The sequence below is a fragment of the Eschrichtius robustus genome, chromosome 1, assembly GCF_028021215.1.
Source record: "Eschrichtius robustus isolate mEscRob2 chromosome 1, mEscRob2.pri, whole genome shotgun sequence".
Classification (NCBI taxonomy): Eukaryota; Metazoa; Chordata; class Mammalia; order Artiodactyla; family Eschrichtiidae; genus Eschrichtius; species Eschrichtius robustus.
In genome coordinates, this window is record NC_090824.1 from 92,017,097 (window position 1) to 92,042,875 (window position 25,779).

General features: G+C 40.4%; 1 protein-coding gene across 21 annotated transcripts in view; it reads left to right on the forward strand.

Annotated features, from left to right (window-relative positions):
• SLC28A2 (solute carrier family 28 member 2) overlaps positions 1-25,779 on the forward strand; it is a 95,831-nt gene that overhangs the window by 41,120 nt on the left and 28,932 nt on the right. For 7 of the 21 annotated variants that reach the window (XM_068550789.1, XM_068550806.1, XM_068550861.1 and 4 more), the window contains 4 exons: positions 7,881-8,130; positions 8,663-8,739; positions 12,141-12,232; positions 12,367-12,461. The exons of 6 other annotated variants lie outside the window; for them this stretch is intronic. In XM_068550789.1, coding sequence (XP_068406890.1) covers positions 8,069-8,130; positions 8,663-8,739; positions 12,141-12,232; positions 12,367-12,461 — 326 coding nt within the window. In that variant the 5' untranslated portion in view covers positions 7,881-8,068. Of the gene's footprint in view, positions 1-7,880; positions 8,131-8,662; positions 8,740-10,468; positions 10,555-12,140; positions 12,233-12,366; positions 12,462-25,779 lie in introns of all 21 variants that reach the window. 8 more of the 21 variants (XM_068550869.1, XM_068550877.1, XM_068550826.1 and 5 more) reach the window with 3 other exon arrangements.

Consider the following 25,779-nt stretch of genomic DNA (forward strand, 5'->3'; position numbering starts at 1 on the left):
CCTTAGTTTCGTCATGTGAACTCTTAGTTGTGGCATGCATGTGGGATCTCGTTTCCTGACTAGGGATCGAACCGAGGCCCCCTGCATCAGGAGCACGGAGTCTTAATCACTGCCCCACCAGGGAAGTCCCGGATTTTGATATTTTAAAATTTTGATCAATTAAAATGTTTCTGATTTCCCTTGTGACTTCTTCTTTGAGTCATGGGTTATTTACAACTATCTTGTCTAATTTCCAAATATTTGGGGACTTTCAAGGTATCTTTTTGTTAAACATTCCTAGTTTAACTCCTTAATTGCCTTAGAACATATTTTGTATGATTTCAATTATTTTAAATATTCCAAGGTTTTTTTTTCCCCCTAGAATATGGTCTGCCTTGGTGAATATTCTGTATACTCCTAAAGTCAATGTATATTCTGCAATTGTCAGGTGAAATGTTTAAATATGTCAGGTCAAGTAACTTAATGATGTTGTTTAGATCTTCTGTTTTCTCATATTTTTTTCTATTTATGCTATCAATTATTGAGCGAAGAGTATTAAACTCTTCAGCCATAGTTTTGTACTTGCCTATTTCTCCTTTCACTTTTATCCATTTTTGCCTTGTATCCTTTGAAGCTACATTATTTAGTCCATATGAAACAGGAGGGAAGGGGGCAGGGCACAACCTTTAAAAGAATGACATAGCTGTTGAAGATGTGACATAAACTGGTTAGAACCAACTAGGTCCAAGACGGTGGAAGATTCAACTTCCAGTGGACCTTGAGCCTCATTATACACTCATTGTAATACATTAACATGCTAAATGACACACCTACCAGCACCAAGACAGTTCCAAGGCTGACCATAAAAGGTCGAAAAGTGGGTGGTGGCTCAATTCCTGGAAATATCCTCCCCTTCCCCAAAATAGTTGGAATAATCCTCCCACTCATTAGCCTATGAAATTACCCAGCCCATAAAAACTAACCACCCCATATTTTGGGGCCTCTTGCCTTCTGAGATGACCCACACTCTGTCTGTGGAGTGTTTCTCTCAAAGCCATTCTTGCCTTTTGAGAGGGACTGTATTCTGTCTGTGGAATGTGTATCTCTCTAAATAAATCCACTTCTTACGTACCACTTTGTCTCTCACTGAATTCTTTGTGTGATGAGACATAAAGAACCTGAGCTTCGTTAAGTCCTGAGACCAGGTGTGTGACCTCAATTAAAAGACAGTGTGTTCAAGTCCCCATCTGAGTTGTGTGGTTTCACATACACATTTAGGATTGTGATATAGTCTTGGTGAACTGATTCCTTTCCATTAATGTAATGTTCTTTTTTTATCTCTGGCAATATTCTTTGTTCTGAAGTCTACCTTTCTAATATTAATATAGACACTCCAGCCTTTTTTTTTTGGTGTTAACATGATATGTCTTTTCCCATCCTTTTACTTTTATTCTGTGTTTTTATATTTAAAATGGATTCCTATAGACAGCATATAGTTGGGTCTTGCTTTTTTTTTTTTTTAAATCCAATCCAACAATCTCTGTATTTTTTGGTATGTTTAAACTATTTATATAACGATTGACATGTGTTGACTGAAAAAAAATGCACAACCCAAAAGTTGAAAATTATGATTTATTCGGTAGACTTACTGAGGATATAAGCCCAGGATAATACAGCTTCTCAGATAGCTTTGAGGGATTGTTCCGAAGAGGTAAGGGAAGAGCCAGGATGTATAGGAGTTTTTGAAAAGGAAAAAAAAAAAAAAGAAAAAACAGGTAGTCAGAACATCAAAAGATTACTGCTAATTAAAGAAAGCCAGACTTTGAATTTAGCACTTTTCTATGTATGGGAAGATGCAAGAGTCTGGGCTTATTGAAATTATTCCTTTGATATGCAGCGTTAACTATCTAGAGCCAGTATCCTGTTCTTTCTCTGTCTTGAATCCCCTCAGGGTGCACCGCTGGGGTGGCTGCAGGGGCTGATGGCTTGATGGCCTCAACATCCTTTGTTTACTGACATGGCAGGCTGAAAGGACTCTAGAGTGAAACCTAGAGGAGTTAAGCTCACAAACCGCAGGATCTTCACTAGTGATTTTGTCTCAACAGACCAACTTTGGAGTGGGGAACAAAGCTTTCAAACCCAAAGAAAAAGGAGCGACAGATTGTCAGCCTCCAACTAACATCCCAACCAGGTTTATGTACATACAAAACTTATACTTACAAGTACTTACTTAATTGGGAATTAAAGGAAATCTCACCCTGAAAATGACTAAGATGGAGCTCTTTATTGTGTTTGCTGTTAAGTTAGAGAAAGCCGGCTTGATAAAACAACTCTTCAGAAACATTTGGCAGTCAGTTGAATAGACTGGGATTCTAAACAGGGAATTCCCAGAACTCTTAATTTTCAGTTTAGTTGGAGATCATCTCACTGATACAAAAAGGCAAATTAAAGAAAATATAGCTGGGCAAGTCAATCTTTTAATATCATTTAGGTGGCAGACCAGTTTTTTGGAGAATTAAAAGTAACTGTCTTTGTCTTGCAAATCTCTACAAATCAGAAATGTAAATACAGTCCACAGTGACCTGAGACTGAGCCTAATTCACTCAATCAGGTAGAACCTGAAACCAAGGGAGAACAAAAAAGGGAAATAAGGCCTTTTTAAACTCAAACCACGGGAAAGGCTCCCCCAACCCAAATCTGATTCATAGCCTCCTTAATGGTTTATCAAGGACAAATACAAATCTTAAAAGTCTCTTCCACAAATAGTAAAGCCTTAGTCATCTGAGTAAACAAATTTAACTTATTTCAACTGTTATTTGTAAACTAGTAAGTTTATATTGTAATACCTGATTCATAACTAAGTGTTAAAGTGAAGCTATGAGATCTCTAGTTTTGTCTGTTTATATGTCTGTATGTACATTATACATATGAAATGTCTCTAACCTCCAGAAAATATTATCAAAACTAAATTTATAAAAGAATTCTATCTAACTGACTTAAAAGTAAGTGCTTACAAATTAAATGTTTCTAAATATAAAGGAAGCAGGCCAGAATGACTTTCAGGTTCACGTAATCTAGGAAATATTAATATTAAATTAATATCTGGTATTAAAGCTAGCTTAAGCTTGTTGATTTAATCAATATAGACATGTCTTACTTTTATTGTACCTAGGTATACTGAAGGTCAGTAAGTTCATGTTATTTCTATTGCAGAGTTTATCAGCAAAAAAAAGAAAAGAAGAAGAAAAAAATTAACTTGGTATGATGATATTTTCATAAGTTATAAAATAAAGATAAATGAGGTAAGGATTTTCATGTGCAGTCTTTAGGAATAATTATGTATTGGGTGCGTCTATCTAAAATAGTTTCTCCAGATTTTTTTTTTCTTTTTTGGCTGTGTTGGGTCTTCGTTGCTGCACGCGGGCTTTCTCTAGTTGCAGCGAGTGGGGGCTACTCTTCGTTGCAGTGAGCAGGCGAGATGGTGCCTTCTCTTGTTGCAGAGCATGGGCTCTAGGCGCGTGGGCTTCAGTTGTTGCAGCACACAGGCCCTAGAGCATGAGGGCTTCAGTAGTTGTGGCATGCAGGCTCAGTAGTTGTGGCGCACGGGCTTAGTTGCTCCGCGGCATGTGAGATCTCCGAACCCGTGTCCCCTGCATTGGCAGGCAGATTCTTAACCACTGCGCCACCAGGGAAGTCCCTCTGATAACTTTTAGATCATACTGTTACTCAAAAAACTGTGTTTGCCTCTTGAGCCAAAAGATACAGCCAAGCCAAAGACTGGGAGAAGGAAGGATTTATTACTTGCAGCAAGTAGGGAGAACATCAGGGATCTTTCCCAAAGCACTGTCTCCCCAAACAGCAAAATTGGGGAAGTTTTAAGCTAAGGGTACATGCATATTCACGAAGGGGCTTGGGTGGTGTATGCGTATTCATGAAGGGGCTTGAGCAGAGGAGAATTCAGCATAGAATTGGGGCAAAGGTCAACAGAGTCCAAGCTTCAGTTGATTGAAGTCAGAAAAGGTCAACATCATCATTCCATCCTTTACCTGGGTGGGGTCCTTAGTTCCTGCAGAGCTCAAAGATATGTATCAGATTGTTATGTACATCCCTTGAGAAGGAACCAGGATCTATTTTATCCCTGAACTATTGTTTCTTGACTGTTTTTCCTTTGTTCCTGTATTCTCTCACTTCCCTTAAGATCATTAATTACTGAGACATGATTAAGGGCAAGCACTGTGGCCAGGCTTAGACCACAAACTGACTTAGGCCCACAATGGCTTCTCTTATGTCAGGAAAGCCATACCTGGTTCTCTTTCTCCGGGGACCCCCTCCCCTATCTGCTTACAATACCACTGAACTAGGTAAGAAATTACAAAACTCTAATGAAAAACATGATGACTTCATCCAGATCAATAGGAATTAATTACCTGGGGCTGAATGAACTGATAAATATGGTTTATAATGTTATGACTTTTTTCTGAAATATACTGGCTAAACATCTTGAGGCAGTTGATCATATACTTATCTCTACATAGAATAATTATAATAGAGCAACTCTAGATATGGGAAGAAGCAACAAGGGAAAATACTTCCTGGATTATAAGAGACTGGTAAGAAAAGAGAGCCAGAGAATTTCAGATTATCAACAGGGCCTAATCCAAAAAAAACCCCAGCACATTGAGTGGCCTATCAACAGAATCTTCACCTGATCCAGCAATGAGCCTTCCTAGGGTAGTGGGACAAAATTGGTCATGAAATGCCTACCAAATATTGGTCAAATTTATGTCCAAGAGAGGGTGCTGTGGACAAAGAATGTCACAAGCCAATTTTATTATAGTAAATAAAGGATGTGGAGGCCATCAAGCCATCAGCCACTGCAGCTGCTCCTGATGGCGCACCTGGAAGGAATTCAGGATGTAGAAAAAAACAGGTTACTGACCCTAGATTGTTAAGGTTCATATCAAAGGAATAATTTCAATAAACCCAGACTCTTGTCTCTTCCTATTCACAGAAAAAGGCTAAATTCATTAACTTGCAATGCCTGGTTTTCTTTAATTAGCAGTAATCTTTTGATGTTCTGACTATCTCTTTGTTTGTGTTTGTTTTTTTGCAAAAACTCCTCTATATCCTGGCACCTCCCTTATCTCTTTGGAACAGACCCTCAGAGTTATCTGAGAGGCTGTATCCTGGACTTAAGTCCTCAGTAAGCCCACCAAATAAAATATAATTTTCAACTTTTAGGTTGTGTATTTTTTTTTTTTTTCAGTCGGCTTGTCTTTCCCTAGATTTGGGGATAATTGGTTGCCCTGCAACCTCAGGTCACTGATGGGTTAAAGAAAATTGTAAATTTTCAGATTATCTGAATTTTTAAAATTGTTGTTATGAAGATGGGAGCAAGACTTTTCCAGCTTTCTACATCCTAAATGGAAGATAGAAGTTTTATTCTGCTTTTTACCCCTAAATTTTTCTCTCTGTGCTGTTCAGATATTTTTCTCTTGACCACTCCTTGAGTTCACTCACCCTGTCTTCTGTTTTATCCAGTTTGTTAAACCATTTTAGTTAGTTCTTTTTTTTAATTTATTTTTTTATTTTTGGCTGCATTGGGTCTTCGTTGCTGTGTGCAGGCTTTCTCTTGTTGCGGCGAGTGGGGGCTACTCTTTGTTGCCGTGCGCGGGCTTCTCCTTGCAGTGGCTTCTCTTGTTGTGGAGCACGGGCTCTAGGCATGCGGGCTTCCGTAGTTGTGGCACGTGGGCTCAGTAGTTGTGGCTCGTGGGCTCTAGAGTGCAGGCTTAGTAGTTGTGGCGCACAGGCTTAGTTGCTCCGCGGCATGTGGGATCTTCCTGGACCAGGGCTCGAACCCTTGTCCCCTGCATTGGCAGGCGGATTCTTAACCACTGCGCCACCAGGGAAGCCCAGTTAGTTCTTAATTTTAATCCCTAGAATGTGCATTTATTTTTTACAAATTTTAATTGTCTTTTCTAAATCTCCATCTTTTCATCTATTTCTCTACCTTTCCCGTTATTTTCTTGAAAAGATTAATCATAGTTATTTTAAAGTCCCTGTTTGATATTTTTAATATTTGAGTCATTCACGGATTTGTTTCTATTATGTTTTTTTTTTTTAAGAATGTCTTGTTCTTTTAAATTAGATGCTGGACATTATAATTGAACATTTGTAGAGGCTCTGGATGATATGTTATATATGCTTAAAGAAGGTTAGCATTTCTTTTGTCAGGAAGATAGGGTAGAAATAGACTGACTTGATTCTGTTGAGCCTTTGTTTTATGTTTGTCATTTCGGCTTTGTCTTTCCCCTAGGGCATAGTGTTTATTCTTAAGGCATGTTTCTTATTACTAGGCTATGGCCCCTTTAGGGTCTCAATAGAAAGCCTGATGTGTTTATCAAGGTCCAAAACAAACACTTGTCTCTCCAGTACCACACAGTTGCTGAAATCTCTGCTCAGGTCTTTTTTCTTTTTTTAATATATTTATTTTATTTATTTTTTTTCGGCTGTGTTTGGTCTTCATTGCTGCGTGTGGGCTTTCTCTAGTTGCAGTGAGCAGGGGCTACTCTTCGTTGTGGTGCCCAGGCTTCTCATTGAGCTGGCTTCTCTTTGTTGGGGAGCACAGGCTCTAGGGGCACGGGCTTCAGTAGTTGTGGCACGTGGGCTCAGTAGTTGTGGCTCGCGGGCTCTAGAGCGCAGGCTCAGTAGTGGTGGCACATGGGCTTAGTTGCTCCGCGGCATGTGGGATCTTCCCTGACCAGGGCTCAAACTCGTGTCCCCTGCATTGGCAGGCGGATTCTTAACCACTGCGCCACCAGGGAAGTCCGTCTGCTCAGGTCTTTCAGCACTCCAAATACTGTTTTTCACTGAGTTTCTTGGTGTCTTGTTCTGAGCATCTAAAATTTTTGAGTTGGCCAATGACTTTGAAATTGGTTGCAGGTTTTTAGGCTCCTTCTTCATTGTTCTCTTTTAATGATTTTTTTCCTCCAAAAAGACTGCTTGAGCATTATTTCTCTGCATTGTGATTTGAAAAATAAAATGCCCTCAGAAAAAGAGCTAGGATGAATGTGGAACTCAACTGGTATGCTTCCCTTCTCTCAAGGATCAAAAACCTTCAAGTCCTGCTTCCATTGGTTGCTCTGCAGTGCTTTCATCTGTTGATTTATATATTTGTCTAGCCTTTTTAGTTGTTCTCAGCAGGAGGGTTAGTTAAATGTAAGTTACTTCATTAAGACCAAAATTGTAAGTTTCTATATGCTCTCTAGTTCCCCTTGTTTGTACTAGTAATCAAGGAGAGGTCAAAGCAGGAAGGATAAAATCATTTATTATTTATACCCTACTTATTTCCCAGATAGGTTTGTGGCAGGCCACCTGGTTTTCCAGGAGCAACCCCTAGACTTTAGGAGAGCTCTAAGGCCAAGCTTCCATGGAAATGACCATAGCTAGCCTCCTGTCCTGACTCTGCCCTAACCAGCTGTATGACTTTAGACAAATTGCTCGTTTTCTTTGAATATAATTTTCTCTGTACCTAAAATAGGATTAGTAGTTGACTTGCTTACAGGAATATTATGAGGATGAGCAGTGAAAGTACAGGAAAATCTTTTGAAAAGCTGTAAAAGGCTGCAGAGACAGAAGCATCTCTTATGTTTCACCCTACAGCCCAGAAATAGCACAGAACCAGGAGTGAGGATCCCAGGATATTGGTTTGGCTTAGCCACTAACTAGCTGTTGACCCTGGGTAAATCATTTCATTCTTCCTGATCTGTACTTTGAGAGAGTTTATCAAACTGTAAATGATAAGAGAAAAAGAAAACATTTAAACAATGAAGCCCAAGCCTGTGAGCCAGCAGTTACTCAAGGGGAGGTATCAGCCGAATTAATTCTCTTCCTCTCCACAGTTGGGTGTTATCAACTGTACCTGCATTTAAAAGAAACTTGGATCTGCTGGAAAAGTGAGATGAGTGCTGTAGGCTGCATTTAGAAGATGAACATGGATTTTTCACACCTTCTAGAGGAAAAAGAAAGAGGGAAGAGGAAGGGCAAGAGAAGACAGATGTGATCACTGGCATCATTTCACCTGGACTGAATGCTAGGCTCTGTGCCTATAACTATACCTGGGCTTGACCCCAGAACTGGCAATTTTCTAAGGTAAAAATGAAAACAGAGATGAAGTGTGAGCTAGGATGAGTCAGAGAGACTTCACAGTCATACTGAGATTGTAATCAGATGTCAGCTTGAAAATATCTTTAATTTTCCTGAGTTTCTATAAGAATGTACAATAGTATACTACAACTGCAAGTTTACCTACTGTTTTTCAAATTCTTTTTCTGTATTAAATTACTTAATTTTCCTAATCATCTTGTCAAATGGCATTGGGCAATTAGGCAGGGCAGGAATAACAGAAGGGGCCCAGAGAGGCAAAATGAGTTGCTCTAGGTTGCAGAATATAACACACATTTACTCTGGTAGGGCTTTTATGTTTGTGTGTGTGCGTGTGTGTGTGTGTGTGTGTGTGTGTGTGTGCACGCGTGCGCGCATGGAGCTAGGGAAATAGAAATATGTTTTCCTATTTTGGTGATTGTTATCATCATCTACATACCCAATAATCTAAGCCAGAAATCTGTACTTGTTTGTTTCACTTATTTTACAAGTCTTTGTTGATTGCCTAATATTGTGGCAGGCCTTCAGCCTGGGGATACAGTGGTGAGCAAGACAAAGAGCCTGTGCTTGATGAGATCATGGTCTACTGGGAGACAAGTAAGCATTTAGAGCACTAAATACTCTGTAGACTTCTGCAAGAGCATGTTGCAGTAGGGGTGTGGGGAAAGGGGTCTTAAGTCTCATCTGGAGGGAATCATGGAAAACTTCATTGAAGAGAGTAGCCTTGCAACAGAGACTTGAAGGTGGTGTAGGAATTTGCCAGGTAAGTAAATAGGAGCAGGGTGTTGGAGGCAGAAGGAACAGCATCCACAAACAGTCACACAGGCACAAGGCAACATAATGTGTTTAGGGAACAACATACAGCTCAGTATTACTGGCAGGCAGGAGCAGGAAGAAAGTAGATCATTTTGAACAATTTTGAAGAATTAACTTCCCCCTTTCATTTACTCCCTTATGCCCAATTAGTCACCACATCCTGTAGATTTGTTTCCTTCTCTCCATCTGCTGCTTTGGTTAGAGAGCCTCGCCATGTCTGACCTGGACTATTGCTTTTGTCTCCTGACTGGTCTCCCTGTCCCCAGTGTGCATCCTTCCAATCCATTCTCCTCTTGCCTCCGCAGTTGGTTCCAAATAAGCCCAAACTTTTAGCCTGGCTTACAGAGCCCATCTCCATCTGGCACTTGACTGCATCTCCAGACTTATTTCTTGATAAACTACCACCGTCTCATTCACATTTCTCCCCTCCCTTCCTTAACTAATTTCTTACTTTATTTTGTCCCTCCTTCGTTAGTTTCTCAAAAATTTCCGTCTGTTCTTTAGCTATTTTTTTTTAACATCTTTATTGGAGTATAATTGCTTTACAATGGTGTGTTAGTTTCTGCTTTATAACAAAGTGAATCAGATATACATATACATATATCCCCATGTCTCTTCCCTCTTGCATCTCCCTCCCTCCCACCCTCCCTATCCCACCTCTCTAGGTGGTCACAAAGCACCGAGCTGATCTCCCTGTGCTATGTGGCTGCTTCCCACTAGCTATCTATTTTACATTTGGTAGTGTATACATGTACATGCCACTCTCTCACTTTGTCCCAGCTTACCCTTCCCCCTCCCCGTAACCTCAAGTCCATTCTCTAGTAGGTCTGCATCTTTAGCTATTTTTTACAGCCTCCTTAGTGTGTCAGGGAAGTCTTCACCTCTGTGCCTTTGTTTCAGTTTCTCGCTCTGGTGGTATATCTTTCCCCTTCTCCATCAGTGATTCCCTACTTACCTTTCAAAACTTTCCAGACTCACGGCCAATGTTACCAACTCTGTAAAGCCTTTCTTGACACATGTCTTTCCTCACTGATTTGTAATTCCTTCATGGCAGAGGCAATATCCCATTCATCTTTGTGGCCTCAGCACCCAAAACTGTGCCTGGGTGATGGTGAATACTTAACAAATATTTGTTAAATGGATTAGTTAGTAAAAGACTTCCTAGCAGTCATTTAGAATTGAATCATGTACAGTCCTTCATTCTTTTGTTTTCTAGCAACCGTCGTTCCCGTACAAAATGATGCTAAGTTTTCTGAGTACAGAGATCCTTCTCTTATTTTTCTTCTCCATACTACCCTGTGCCTAGTTCTGTGCTGGGCAACGCTCCTGCTGATGTGCCTGTTAGGAATTCCTGCAGAATTCTTAGACCTGACCCTGCAAAATAGTCTTTAGAACATATAAATATTTAACTTGAGAGTTGCACTCCTCCTCTACAGAGAAGGGCAGGCACAGCAAAGGAGGGCCCAGGGCAAAATGGGCCAATCAGGAAATCCCTCTCTCTCATCTCCAGCCCATCCCTTCAGAGTCAAGGTCTCGTGGAGCTGAGTTTTTCTTTCTGTCCTTCACTGAGGCAGCAGAGGAATCCTACAAACTGGAGTAAGTAATGGTCTTGGAGGAGGGCAGGAACCTGATTTGCTAGATTTCTTTCTTTTTTTTTTTTAATTTTTTAATATTTATTTTTGGCTCTGTTGGGTCTTCGTTTCTGTGCGAGGGCTTTCTCTAGTTGCGGCGAGCGGGGGCCACTCTTCATGGCGGTGCGCGGGCCTCTCACCATCGCGGCCTCTCTTGTTGCGGAGAACAGGCTCCAGACGCGCAGGCTCAGTAGTTGTGGCTCACGGGCCCAGTCGCTCCGCGGCATGTGGGATCCTCCCAGACCAGGGCTCGAACCCGTGTCCCCTGCATCGGCAGGCAGATTCTCAACCACTGCGCCACCACGGAAGCCCTAGATTTCTTTTTTTTTTTTAATAATTTGAAAGAAATCCTAAGTTATTTATTTATTTATTTATGGCTGTGTTGGGTCTTCGTCTCTGTGCGGGGGCTTTCTCTAGTTGCGGCAAGCGGGGGCCACTCTTCATCGCAGTGCGCGGGCCTCTCACTCTGGCGGCCTCTCCCCTTGCGGAGCACAGGCTCCGGACGCGCAGGCTCAGTAGTTGTGGCTCACGGGCCCAGTTGCTCCGCGGCATGTGGGATCTTCCCAGACCAGGGCTCGAACCCGTGTCCCCTGCATTGGCAGGCAGACTCTCAACCACTGCACCACCAGGGAAGCCCCTAGATTTCTTAATTGATCATATTTAGACCAAATTCAATTAGTTCTGTGCCTATACAGGAAAGCCCTGATTTAAAAAACAAAAGTTGTTTGTTTATGTATGTTTAATAAAATATTTAAATGGTTGAAGAGATCACAGTAAAAAACAACAAAAACAAAAACAATTCCATAAAATTGAAGGAAAATTTCTACAAAGTAAAAAAAATCTCAGATGAACCTATATTATAACTTTGAATGTTTATCTATTAAGGTTGCTTATAGTGAGGCTCAAGTGTTTGTTTCTTTATTCTCTCATTTTGTTTTAAAACTTTCTTTACTGGAGATAATGAACATTCATACTGATTATTCTACGTGTAGGTTTCTTTTATTTATCTCATGAGGTACTCTCTTAGATGCTCCAAAAACAATTCTCATGCTACATTATAGTCAGGAACTGGAAAGTCTGTTAATCTTGGTTTCTCAGTAATAGGTTGGGGGCTGTGGTCTTCCCAGCCCTCTGCCTTCTTGTTTTCTTCTCACTCAGCACAGCTCAGTGGGGCCACCTGGAGGCTAACGGGAGTAGTTGCCCTCTAACCATTCCTTAAGGGGACTGAAGAGGGTCCTTTTTAGTCCAGGTCCTGGAGCCCTGGGTGAGCCACTGATTCATTTCAGTTCCCTTGCCCTTCATTTCTCTTTTCCTATCTTATTTCTCCTTCCTTTGCTATTCACAATAGGAAGTAGAAGTCTGTATTTCATTGTTTATTATTTTAGAATTATGTTTCCAATTTTCTCAATTCTCAGTTCCTAAACAAATCAACTAAATCTCTAAATATTTTTAGTTTTGTTTTCCTGTGGGTAACTGGCCCTAAAAGTTCTATCCGGCCCCATATTATAGAACAACTAATCTTTCAGCCTTGGGTCTGAATTTGTTTTTCAGGAGAACAGGAGATGGAGAAAACAAATGGGAGAGAGGGCATTGCTCTGTCCACAGTGGAGACTGGCATAGAGAACCCAGGGCTGGAGCTTATGGTAACTCACCAGTTTAGTTTCTGCACATCTCTGTGGGCTGATGCATGGCCTCATGTAGGGTCTTTGGTTGCTCACAATCCCTATCACCCCTGGCAGGGCCTTATGACTGACCTCAACTCTACCTGTGCTTACAGGAAGAAGGAATAAATCCTGAGGGAACCAGGAAGACTGAAGAGCAAGGACACAGCTTTGGGGATGGATTGGAACCTCCCACTCAACAGAGATACAGGTGTTCTGGCATTGATTCAGTTAAGGCCTAGGGTTGGCTAGTATGGTTGGTGGACTCAGAAGAGGTCAAACTTGCCCTGTTCTCAGGAGCTTATGATCTTGTTGTCGAAATAAGACTCACAGCTACCTGCTGTTACCAAGTGCACATATACATTTTTATGTAATTAATTGTTACATAAATCTTTGCCATAAGTAATGAGTTCAGCGATATCAGTGTTGGTTGGACCAGCAACAAAAGAACAAAAATGAGAATGACAACAACTAACATTTATTGAGTACTTACTATTGTGCAGAATGCTTTATGAAATTAATTCATTTAATTTTCATGCCAACAGGTGGGTACTAATTTTAGTTCCCTTTTTCAATTAGAAAATTGAGGCTTAGATATTAACTTACCCATATAATTTTTTTTAAAAAGCTCTTTTGGAATACTCAGATTTGGGGATGAGGAGAAAGAGAAATCAGAAATTTAAAAAGATGGAGAAGGACCCACCAAAAGAGATAATAGAGAAAGGTAAAAAGTACAGTCTTGACAGTCAAAAGAGAAGAAAGTGTCAAGAATGAAGGTACAATCAATCCACAATGTTCTGTGTATCAGGAGACAAGGAAGGAGAAAAATCTCTGAATTTGGTCATGGTCATAGTCGCAGAAGTAATGTCTATAGAAGTTGTTGGGGTAAAATAGGTCCGATGGAAGCCGTGTTCCACGGTGTGGAAAAGAGTCTGGGTATTTATAAAAAAGTGCAGAAGTCATACGTTGAGAAGCTTAGAAGAGGATATTGGATAGTTTCTAAAGGGAATATATGGATATATGGATATGTGTTTTTTTTTTTTCTTTTTTTCTTTTTTGGCTGTGTGGTGCCTTCATTGCTGCACGTGGGCTTTCTCTAGTCGTAGCGAGTGGGCGCTACTCTTCGTTGTGGTGCGCAGGCTTCTCATTGTGGTGGCTTCTCTTGTTGTGGAGCATGGGCTCTAGGTGCGCGGGCCTTAGTAACTGTGGCATGTAGGCTTCAGTAGTTGTGGCACACGGGCTTAGTTGCTCCGCGGCATGAGGGATCTTCCCAGACCAGGGCTCGAACCCATGTCGCCTGCATGGGTAGGCGGATTCTTAACCACTGCGCCACCAGGGTAGTCCCGGATATGTGTTTTCTTCTCTTTATTTTTAGGAATTAACTAAGTGACTTCATAGAGAAAACAAGCTTAACTTTTTAAATTCTATTTTCTTCTCCAGAATTTCACATCTGTATACAAATTGATATATATCAATGTGGACATTACTACTTTGTATTTTTGTTTTTCCACTTACTTTATACATCACATTTCTATGAACTGACAGTAAGCTTTCTATAAATTTTTCATGCTTACATAATATTTCATACTTTGTTTAGCAATATAGTGGTTAATGTGAATTCTAGAATCAGACTGCTTAGGTCTATATATGAGCTCTACCCAGTGATGTGCTGGTAAACGTTTAAGAATTGGCTCTCCAAGAGTAGTTTTGCCATGAATATTGGTTCATATTTTTGCTCGCCTTAGTGAGTAAGACCCTGGGTTGGCAAACTTTTTCTGTAAAGGGCCTGATAGTAAATATTTTAGGCTTTTCAGGCCATAGGGTCTCTGCCACAGCTACTCAACTGTACCATTTTAGTGGGAAAGCAGCCACAGATGATACTAAACAAATGGGCATGGCTGTGTTCTTAAAACTTTATTTATAAAAACAAGGATGGACTGGCCCACAGACCATAGTTTGCCGCTTCTTGATCTAGACAAAATAATAAATCAACCTTTGATTTGTAGCATTTGCTTGTAGTATAAATACTCTCAACATGGCTTATTTCAAGCTACCAATGGGATGTCATTGAATGAGGAGTTGGGAAGAGATGGGCAATGGCACATCATTACATAAGATTTCCACCATACACACAGAAGAGAGACCCTTAAGAGCTTGGGTAACAGTAAAGTGTAGCAAAATAATTAGGAGTTGTCCTGAGATTTATGACCTGTCTTGTTATAAACCAGAAGCTTGGTGTCATAGTTATGGCACATTAGTCAGCCTCTGCCTCTTCCAGTAGCATCAGGGCCTCCTGCTTTGCACTTGCCATGCTGTGGCTCAGCTTCCAGTGACGTGTCCTGGTATGCCTGGTGGTTGTTGAGACAGGGGTCAGGCTACCTATAGATTAAAGCCTATTTAAACACAGGGCTGTGTCTTTCTCTATTAAACTTAAACCTTCTGACTTATGTGGAGCCTTTAGAAGATTGTTTGAGAATTGGTTTATATTTAGCCCAGTGACTGTGCTGGGCATAGAAAAGACAGAGTATAGATCCACCTTAAAGCGCCCCGCCCAAGTTAGGGAGTGGGTTCCATGAAGCTGTTGATCAGCTCTTGACTCTTCTAATACTGGGCTTAAATTTTTTTTTAATTTCATTTTAAAAAATTGAAGTGTAGTTGATTTACAATGTTGGGCTTGAATTCTTATTCTATTTTATTTTTTTCTAGCTGCATTGCACAGCATGCGGGATCTTAGTTCCCCAACCAGGGATGGAACCCGTGTCCCCTGTAGTGGAAGGGTGGAGTCTTAACCACTGGACCACTAGGGAAGTCTGTGGACCTTCCTACATTTTGTCAGGTTGCTGTTGGTATATTAAACTGCTCTGATGTATAATTGTGTCCAGTTCCCTCAAATCTCATCAACTTTATGTTTTCTCAGATGAAAAATTTGTTACATAGATGTTAAATCATGCTTTAAAGTTATAACTTGCATTTCTTTGAATCCTAGTAAAGCTATACATTTTCCCCATTTAGTTTACTTTCTGTATTTTTGTGTGTGGTTTGCTTTCCTTCTTTTACCACCTATAGTAGAATCTGGATTTTGAAACTCATTTCGTTTCTGCTGAACTATTCAAATAGCACCCATAAAGATTCTTGTTTCCAGTCCTTCCCACTTGCTACACACCTATCTTATATAGATTCTACCAGAACTGCCTAAAGCATGACTCTGAATTGCCTTGTTCAAAAACCTCTATCATTCCCCACTGGTTGGCATTCAAGTCTTCCCCACTCCTCCTGCTCTCCAACCATGGTTTGTACCTAACTTGACTTTCCAAAATTAACTCTTACAATTCCCTTTCTAATGCTCCTCTATGCATTAGAATTAACCCTCAATTGTTCCTTAAATATAACCGTTCATTTCCTGCCTCTGTGTCATGTTTTCCATCATTCCCTCTGAGTGAAATATCTTTTCATTTTACATCTTTCTGCCCAGATACAACATATCTTTTAAGGCCCAACTCAAGAGCAATCATGTCCATGATATTATCACAAATGGTCTTCCTCCTCCTCAACCTCACTGGCCGCAGTCCAAAGAGGCCCCTTCTTCCTCAAAACTCCCATAACATTTCTATTTGATCTTCTCTAATAACACTTAAAAGTTTTGACACTGTGTTACAGATTTATATGTATATTGCATCCCCTAAACTGGACTGTAAATACATTGAGGGCAGGATCCATGTCTATTTCATCCTTTTATTTCCTATAGCACCTGGTACAATGCTTTACCCATAGTATATACTCAAAAATTCAAAAATATTCAGAGTTCAATAGATACACTTTTGAAGTAGAATTGACAAGATTTGATGACTGATTAAGGCCAGCCATTCTCAGGACACATACTCATACCCCTGTCTTTATCCTTTCTTCTGTTCTTGGTTCCTCAGGATATCCTTAATCTGATTCTTCAGTGCAAACTATTTTAGCTTCTCTTTCTTTTCATTACTCTTTCTGAATTTAGCCATTTCTATAAAGCAGTTTAGCAAAACATAAACATTTTAAAGAGGGTTCTTTCTATTGTTGTTAGAATTCAAAAATGTATGGTGGTGGTGAGGGGTGTTTGTTTTAAAGAACTAGTGAACTTGAGCACATCTGATGGCTGAAAGAAGGAGCCGGGAGAGTCAAAGAAAGAAAAGGAATGGACAATAGAAGAGGATGGAGATAGTGAGATAAATAATTGTCAGATAAGCCCTTAGGAGTTGCAAGGAGGTGGAATTGAGATCAAGAGTTGGAGGATTTGCTTTGGTAAGCGGGAAGGCCAGTTTTCCCTAAGATTTTAGAAAGGAGGCTCAGAAGCTATTGGATCAGAGATGTGCTAAAGGATCTAGGGCGAGAGAGACTGAATTTCTGTAAAATTTGAAAGCAAATCTGAAAGCAAAGGAAACTAGGCTTCATAAGAGCATCCCTCTCCCCCTCAGTCCCACAGACCCTCAGCCATATGCCCTTATGCCCCCACCGCCACCCCCACAGTGATGCTAGGGTCCTGGGGCTGGCTTAGCAGGGAAGCATCCTGTCCTAAGTTTAGGTCTGGCTGACGGAAGGGCCAGTAGACCTGAGAAGGGCTCTTCTGCCCTAGAGGAAAAGAGTCATGTACTTTTTCCTAGCTTGTCTTCTAAATACTAGCTCTTCTGGTTCTTGATTCCAGAAATGAAGAGTTGGATCATTAAAATTTTCTTTTACGTGAATGGTTTTTTCATTCAAGCCAATTACCAGGAAAAAAAGGATAATGATCATGTACCAAATTAATATTGCTTTAAATCTTGCTGAAGTTCAGCTATAAATTCTGTTCAGACAGGCCTAGTCTTCACGTGGAGCCCAGTAAAGTCATCACAACTTAAAACAATTAAGTGGAACTTTGGTGCCAAACTGGACTGCCTGAGCCGTCTTCAGTGGTTTGGCACTTCACTTTGTTACATGTGGACTCACCTGCTTATTTACCTTTAGTAGTTGTTTTACAACTTCTATTCTTTACAAATTCTCAACCCCATTTTTTCTTACCCATCCCCATCTCCACTGGTATATAATAGCTATACAGTCTCCACTGTATATAATCCAATATCATTCCTTTCTAAGAAGACTAAGTATTTTTGTTACTAAGACCCCCATTCATCACTTATAATTTTCTTTGTCTTTGTCCTCTTTTTTTTTTTCCATTCTCTCAGAAAAAGAGCAGTCTCCCTCTTGCTTTTTAAAGCCAACCTTCCAGTCTCTGCTTTTTAATTGGCATTTTTAGACCATTTACATTTAAAGATTTAAATCTACCATCTTGCTATCTATGTGTGTGTGTGTGTGTGTGTGTGTGTGTGTGTGTGTGTATGTTTTTGTTTCGTTTTGTTTTGCTGCACTGTGTGGCATGTAGATCTTAGTTCCCTGACCAGGGATTGAACCCACGCCCCCTGCAGTGGAAGCATGGAGTCTTAACCACTGGACTGCCAGGGACGTCCCAGCTATTTATTTGTTTTTATTTGGCTCCACTGCTCTTTTCTTTTCTCAACATATCAAATTTATTTCTTCCACTGTTAACTTTCCCAGTCATCCATTAAGAATAGATTGTCTTTTCACTAGTTACCCAATATTACATTCCTCTCATCAATTAAAGTCACCCCATGCCACTGATTTTATGAAAGTTTTCTTAATGATAAAATTTAGGATTTGGGAAGCATTTATAATTTCATTTGTCACTCTTGGCTCCACAAAACAAAACTAGACAAAATAAAAAGTAAAGGCCCAATTCACAATCAATGAGAATTTAGCTCAGCTGTTTACCCAGATCCTTCCTCTCATCTCTGGATTGCAACTAAATGTAATTTTTAAAGTTGAAATATGTTTGACATATAACATTCTGCAAAGATAAGGTGTACAACATGTTAGTTTGATATACTTATATTTGTAATATGATTGCCACTGTAGCAATAGCTAGCACCTTTATCATGTTACATAATGATCATTTCTTTTTAGTAGTTGGACTCAAGTTCTAGCCTCTTAGCAAGTTTGATGATTATAATACAATACTGTTATCTATATTCACTATACTGTGTATCAGTTCTCTAGGGCTTATTTACTACTTGTTGAAAGTTTGTACCCTTAACACCATCTGTCCTATCCCCTCACCACCCCATTCCTTGGTAACAACCATTTACTTTCTGTTTTTTAATGTTTGGCTTTTTCATTTTTAATTTATTTTATTATTATTATATTTTTGGCCATGCCACAAGGCTTGCAGGATCTTAGTTCCCCAACCAGGGATTGAACCAGAGCCCCGGCAGTGAAAGTGCCAAATCCTAACCACTGGACCACCAGGGAATTCCCGAGTTTGGCTTTTTTATAGATTCCACATATAAGTGAGATCATACAGTACTTGTCTTTCTTTCTCTGACTTACCTCATTTAGCATGATATTCTCAAGGTCCATCCATGTTGTCGAAAATAGCAGGATGTCCTTTTTTCTCATGGCTGAATAATATTCCATTGCATATATATATGCCACATCTTCTTTATATATTCATCCATTGATGGGCACTTAGATTGTTTCCATATCTTGGCTATTGTGAATAATGCTGCAGTAAACATGAGAGTGCATATATCTCTTTGATACCCTGTTTTCTTTTCCTTTGGGCATATACCAGAAGTGGGAATGCTGGGTCATATGGTAGATCTATTTTTAATTTTTTGAGGAAACACCATATTGTTTTCTATAGTGGTTGAACCAATTTATATTCCCACCAACAGTGTATAAGTGTTTCCTTTTCTCCACATCCTGGCCAACACTTGTTATCTCTTGTCTCTTGATGATAGCCATTCAGACAGGTGTGAGGTGATATCTCATTGTGGTTTTGGTGTTTATTTCCCTAATGATTAGTGATGTTGAGCATCTTTTCACGTACTCATTGGCCTTTTGGATATCTTCTTTGGAAAAAATGTCTTTTCAGTTCCTCTGTCCATTTTAAAATTGTATCTTTTGTTGTCATTGTTGTTATTGAGTTGTATGAGTTCTTTATGTATTTTGGATATTAACCCCTTATCCAGTATATGGTTTGCAAAAATTTTCTCCCATTACATGGGTTGCCTTTTATTTCATTAATTGTTTCTTTTGTTATACAGAAGCTTTTGGTTTTTTTAAAAATTAATTAATTAATTAATTAATTAATTATTTTATTTTTGGCTGCATTGTGTCTTTGTTGCTGTGCGCGGGCTTCCTCTAGTTGTGGTGAGCGGGGGCTACTCTTCGTTGCGGTACGCGGGCTTCTCACTGCAGTGGCTTCTCTTGTTGCGGAGCACAGGCTCTAGGTGCACGGGCTTCAGTAGTTGTGGCACGTGGGCTCAGTAGTTGTGGCTCACGGGCTCTAGAGCTCAGGCTCAGTAGTTGTGGCGCACGGGCTTAGTTGCTCCACGGCATGTGGGATCTTACCAGACCAGGGCTGGAACCCATGTCCCCTGCATTGGCAGGCGGATTCTTAACCACTGAGCCACCAGGGAAGTCCCACTTTTAGGTTTGATATAGTCCCACTTGTTGACTTTTGCTTTTGTTGTTTCTGCTTTCAGTTTCCTATCCATAAGAGTATTGCCAAGACCAATGTCAAGGAGCTTCCTCCCTGTGTTTCCTTCTAGGAGTTTTATGGTATCAGGTCTTATGTTTAAGTTTTTGATTCATTTTTAGTTAATTTTTGTGATTGGTATAAAATAGGGGTCCAGTTTCATTGTTCTTTATGGGTTTATCGAGTTTTCCCAACACCATTTGTTTAAAGAGACTATCTTTTCCCCATTGGGTGTTCTTGGCTCCCTTGTCAAATATTACCTGACTGTATATGTGGGACTTTAAGTCTGGGCTGTCTGTTCTATTCCATTGGTCTATGTGTCTTTTTATGCCTGTACCATACTGTTTTTATTACTATAGCTTTGTAGTATAGTTTGAAATCAGGACATTTGATACCTCTGGATTTGTTCTTTTTCTTCAGGATTGCTTCAGCTATTTGAGGTCTTTTGTGGTTCCATACAAATTTTCGGATTGTTTTTTCTATTTCTGTGAAGAATGCCATTGGAGTTTTGATGGGGACTGTATTGAATCTATAGATGGCTTTGGGTTGTATGGACATTTTAACAATATTAATTTTTCTGATCCATAAACACAGATGTCTTCCATTGTTCTTTTCCTCTTTTTATGCCTTCTTTCAGATTAATTGAAAAAAAATTTTTTTTGGCTGCGCTGCACAGCTTGCAGGATCTCAGTTCCCCAACCAGGAATTGAACCCGGGCCCTTGGCAGTAAAAGCATGGAGTCCTAACCACTGGACCACCAGGGAACTCCCTGAATATTTTTAAATGATTCCATTTTACCTCCTTTATTGGCTTATTAGGTATAACTCTTTGTTTTGCTATATTAGTGGTTGGTTTAGAGTTTGTAGTATATATTTTCTTTCTTTCTTTCTCTCTCTCTCTTTCCTTCCTTCCTTCCTTCTTTCTTTCTTTCCTATGCGGCATGTGGGATCTTAGTTCCCTCACCAGGGATGGAACTGGTGCCCCCTGCAGTGGAACCATGGAGTCTTAACCACTGGAGCACCAGGCAAGTCCCCCGTAGTGTATATTTTCAACTTATCAAGTCTACCTTCAAGTGATATTATACCCCTTGGCATATAGTATAAGAAACTTATAATAGTATACTTGGCATATAGTATAAGAACCTTAAAATAGTATACTTCTGTATGTCCTCTTCCAGCCTTTATATTACTCTTGTTTATGTTTATACATTTTACTTTCACATATGTTATAAACCCCATACTACAATATTATTATTTTTGTTTAAACATTAAGTTATCTTCCCATATGTTCCAACTTAAATATACCTGCACCTGCATGAATCCTTATCTTTTCCCCTCCTTATCAGAAGGCCTACTCTCCCTGAGTTTGAGGCCAACCTCTTTATCCATCTTCTTAATGCCACCCTTCTCCATCCCCTTCAACAGGGCCTCTTTCCCCTACCTCTTCAATTATTCCTTCCCTCAATCTATAAATATACTCAAGTTTCTTTCCTCAAAAATCAACCTTATCTCAAACTTGTGTAATCTTTTTCCTTCATGGCCAAGTTTCTTGGAAACACAGGATTTCCTTGCTCTTTCCATTTTTCTCACCTCCCCATTCAATTTTCAGCCCAGTACAATCTAGTTTTCACCATCACTGCTCTGCTGAAAATCTTTTACTCAAGTAAGCAATGAAAACGTACTTACCAAGTCCAATGTACACACACTTTCACTGGGCATCTGCAGCATGACCCTTCTGACCCTTTCTTTCTGGAAACTCACTTTTTGATTTTAATGGCACTATCCCCTCCTCATTCTTCTACCTCTCTGGATGTTCTTTCTTGTCTGTTGTTTTCCAGAGCCTGTCATTTGTCTTCTCTTCTCACTCCTACACTTAATGTCTTGATTCCTAAAGCCACATCTGAAGCCTGAATCTTTGTTCGAAGCTTCTGGCCTATATATCTAACCACTTACCAAACACCTTCATCTAGGTGTGACATACACACTTCAAATTAAACATTAAAACCAAATTTCTGTCAGCATGGGTTTGATACTTTTCTACTCAGTCAGGCCCTAGTCAGGCTGGGCTCTAGGCACACAAAGATAAATAAGCTCACATTTCCTCCTCAGGTCTGTTCCTCCTCCTGTCTTTTCTATTTTGGTTCATGTTATCACCCTGACTGAGTCACTCACAGAAGGAACCTCATTTGTCATCCCAGTTTCCCTCCCCTTGATGTTGATCCTCTTTCTCAAACACCTATGCCTTTGTTACAAAGCCTTAAAAGAAGAGATTTTTAAAATCTTCTAAAGTGGAAATGGAAAATAATTTAAAATAATTCAATGCCTTAATGAAAAACTGATTAATGAATTAAAGTGGCCTAATGGAGATACAATTTCATGAGCAAAATTCAGCAAGGTTCATATGATTCTGAATAAAATGTTTATAATAAAAACATGAATTTCCTAATGAATTAAGAGATCCTGGCAACAGTCGTCAATGCTAACATCTCAAAAATAGAGACAGCCTGTGCCTCCTGATAAAAGCATGCAACGTCTCAGACACAGTCCTGCACACCCGCCTCCCCCCCTGAAAATGGAATCTGATCAGGTCTCTAACTCTACCTACAATTTATAGGAAATACAGGGGGAAGGAGTAACAGGTTCAGTTGTACCGCAGGGATGCAATCATCAAAATGCAACCTGGGGGAAACCTACAGAACAAACAACCTACTTTCCTCAACAAATAAAAGATGGCAGGACATTCAGATGGAAAGACACTTGAAAGAAGCTTCATCCAGCTGCAACATATGGACCTTAAAAAGATCCAGATTCAAAACCCAAACTGTAAGAACAAAACTAACAACACTTACGAGAAAATCAGGGGAATCTGAACTCTGACTAGATAACTGATATTAAGGAATTAGTGTCATACTGTGATTAAATTGAAAATTAAACAACAAACAAACAAACAAACACCTATGCCATTCACCTCCTATCAGTCCTCCCCTGCACCTTCAGTTACTTCCATACTGGCCCCTAGCCCATCCCTCACCACCTGCTTCCAGAGTGATCTTTCTAAAAAATACATATATACTTATGTTATTACCTTGCTTAAATTCCTCAATGGGTCTCTGCTTTCTACAAGATAAAACTGAAATTCCTAAGCATGATATGTAGTCTAAATGACCTGGCTTCTGTCTTCTTTGCATGCTTTCTTCCCACCATCCTTCCACATGCTCCCTGCTTCTCAGCGACAGTAAATCATACTGTTCTTTCAAAATGCTTGGCTCACTCAAGTATGCTTTTCCTCCTCTAGTGGTAGCCCAGCCCTCTCTTCTAACTCCTTGAAACACATCCCCTTGGCAAATGCCTTCCCCTTTCCCTTTAGGATCAGTTCATCTGTCCTCTTCTTTGTGAAAGCTTCTTTGACATTCACAGGCACGGTTACCTGCTCCTTCTCCTCTACTCTCTTCGCAATTATAACTTTGGAATTCTGGAATGTTCCCTGTGGAATTCCAGTCTTTCATGTCTAATTAGAAGCCACATGGAGTAATGGAAAGATCTGGGGTTTAAATCCTAACTTTGCCAGCAGGCTCACTTTCCTTGCCTGTGAATATAATATTAACCCTGTGGTTTTGGAGGAGGATGATTGATGAGGTCTTGCAGTACCTGGTAAAAAGTGCTTACTAAATAGTATCTGGTTTTTCTTTCCTTTAGAGGCAATTTTTTGAAAAAGTGGTCCATATATACTCACACTCACTCAATCCCCTGCAATTCCATTTTCATCCAGTCACTCTCCTGTAAATGGCTCTTTCAAACAGAACCAGTCACCTGTTCACGGCCATCTTCTCATTTGCTATGCTACCTGATCTTACACATCACTGAATGTTGTTGACCTCTCCTCCTTTTTTTTTTTAAATTATTATTATTTTTTTAAAAATTTATTTATTTTTGGCTACATTGGGTCTTCGTTGCTGCGCACAGGCTTTCTCTAGTTATGGCGAGCGGGGGCTACTCTTCGTTGCGGTGCGCGGGCTTCTCATTGTGGTGGCTTCTCTTGCTGCGGAGCATGGGATCTAGGCACACAGGCTTCAGTAGTTGTGGCACACGGGCTTAGTTGCTCCGCGGCATGTGGGATCTTCCTGGACCAGGGCTCGAACCCATGTCCCCTGCATCGGCAGGCGGATTCTTAACCACTGCGCCACCAGGGTAGCCCTCTCCTTCTTAAAGATCATTTCTCTTTTTCGCTTTTCCTCCTAGCTCTCCAACTGCTCCTACTAAGTCTGTTGTTTCTTCTGGCTGCCCTATCAGAGCAACAGTTCTAATTTCCTGGGAGGATGATGGTAAGCCTGGCAGGGACAGATGGGGATGGCAAGATAGGTGGGTGAGTGTGAACTGCACAAGTTACTGGGAGGGAGGTCTGGAAGGGCATCTTGGGCTGGACTAAGTTGCATGTCAGTGCACATCTTGAGTGAAGAACTTTAGGCAGCCCATCCTTGCTGGGAACTCCTCCCCCCAACCCCTCCAGTTTTTGTTTTTGTTTTTTTTTCCTCTTTAGGGCCTCAGCCTGAATTCAACAGCTAAATGAGCCAGAGCTCCTTTGTCCTCAAATTCCTACTGAAATCGTTAAAAGAAGATGTAAATAGGGACAAATTGTGTCAGCATAGGAACTACATGATGAGCATTAATCATATACTAGAAACTAGAGAAAGTTTTGCTAAAAATGGAACTAAAGGGCTGGCCTGCAAAGGCCATTGGGGAAAGAGTCATGACTCTCCCTAATGAGAGGGAGCCTTACCTAGGGAGACTCTACTGTTTTTCAGAATCCCCGCTACCTCTAACCTGAAGGGATAAGAGTTGTGGAAGGAAGAAGTTGAGGCTGGGTAGAAGGGCCGGTTGGAAAACCCACTAACTAGGTCCCTCTTGTTTTTGTGGATCTTTGAATCTCTACTTTTAGTGTGAAGAAGATCTGACTTTTTATTGCACATCAAGCAGAGATTTGGGTCCTGTGTGGAGAGAGGGTTCTTTTCCAAGGCAACACATCCATCACAATTCAGCAGTTAAGCACCCGGCTGTGTTCTGGTTTAGGTTTCCTTCTCACTCTACCTGGGCTGATGGTTCTCAGAACTGGTCATCCCTTGGTGCACAGAGCCTCTGACTCCAATGTAGGTTTGCTGGCCACCATCTGATAGACTTTTCTCTTGCCTTCCCTGGTTTTCCAACTCCTTTTTGGCTTTCCACTTTGGTTTATTAATAAGCTTTTTGCTTCTCAATCACCATTCTCCCTTGAACACTTTTTGTAACTGTTCTTGAGCTCCTCTACAACACTATGCAGCAACCCTTGCCCATCCAGTTTTAAACCAGCTTTATACACACCTTTGAATCTGGCAAAGTGGTACCCAGTACAGTACCCACTGACCAGTTCTTCTTATGCTATCATCAAATGAAAACTTTGGACACCTTGAAAAGATTCTGGTCACTTCTACCTGGAGGCCCTTGCCCTTTACTCAGACCATCATTTGGTACTGGGTTGACTCATTTTCTTTCTTCTAGTTCTTACTTCAAGCCAGGGCGAGCAAGGATTCACCCAGGGCCCCACTGTCAACAGTCACAGGAGATGGATTTTTTGAAAGCTATCTACGCCTTCCATTCTAACTGCTAAAAGATAGTACCCCAGACCCTGGGAATTTCCATAGCTTTGTCTCCCTTAGTTGAGGGAGTTTCCACAACTTGTGGAAAGGGTCACTGAGAAAATGCACGAACACCCTTGCTGCTGGGCCTGACCTATAGTGACCACTAATGCTATGTTCAGCTAGCACAACCTATCATCCTTACCCTACTCTTTCCCATGCTGTCACTTGAGGCTGCAGGCAGTAAGCATGTAAGTGAGAGCGTTACTATTAGTCCATATCTGCAAAGCCTTCCACACACATACCTGGAGAATTTATGAGTGGGTACAGACATCACAGCAAGTTATGGAC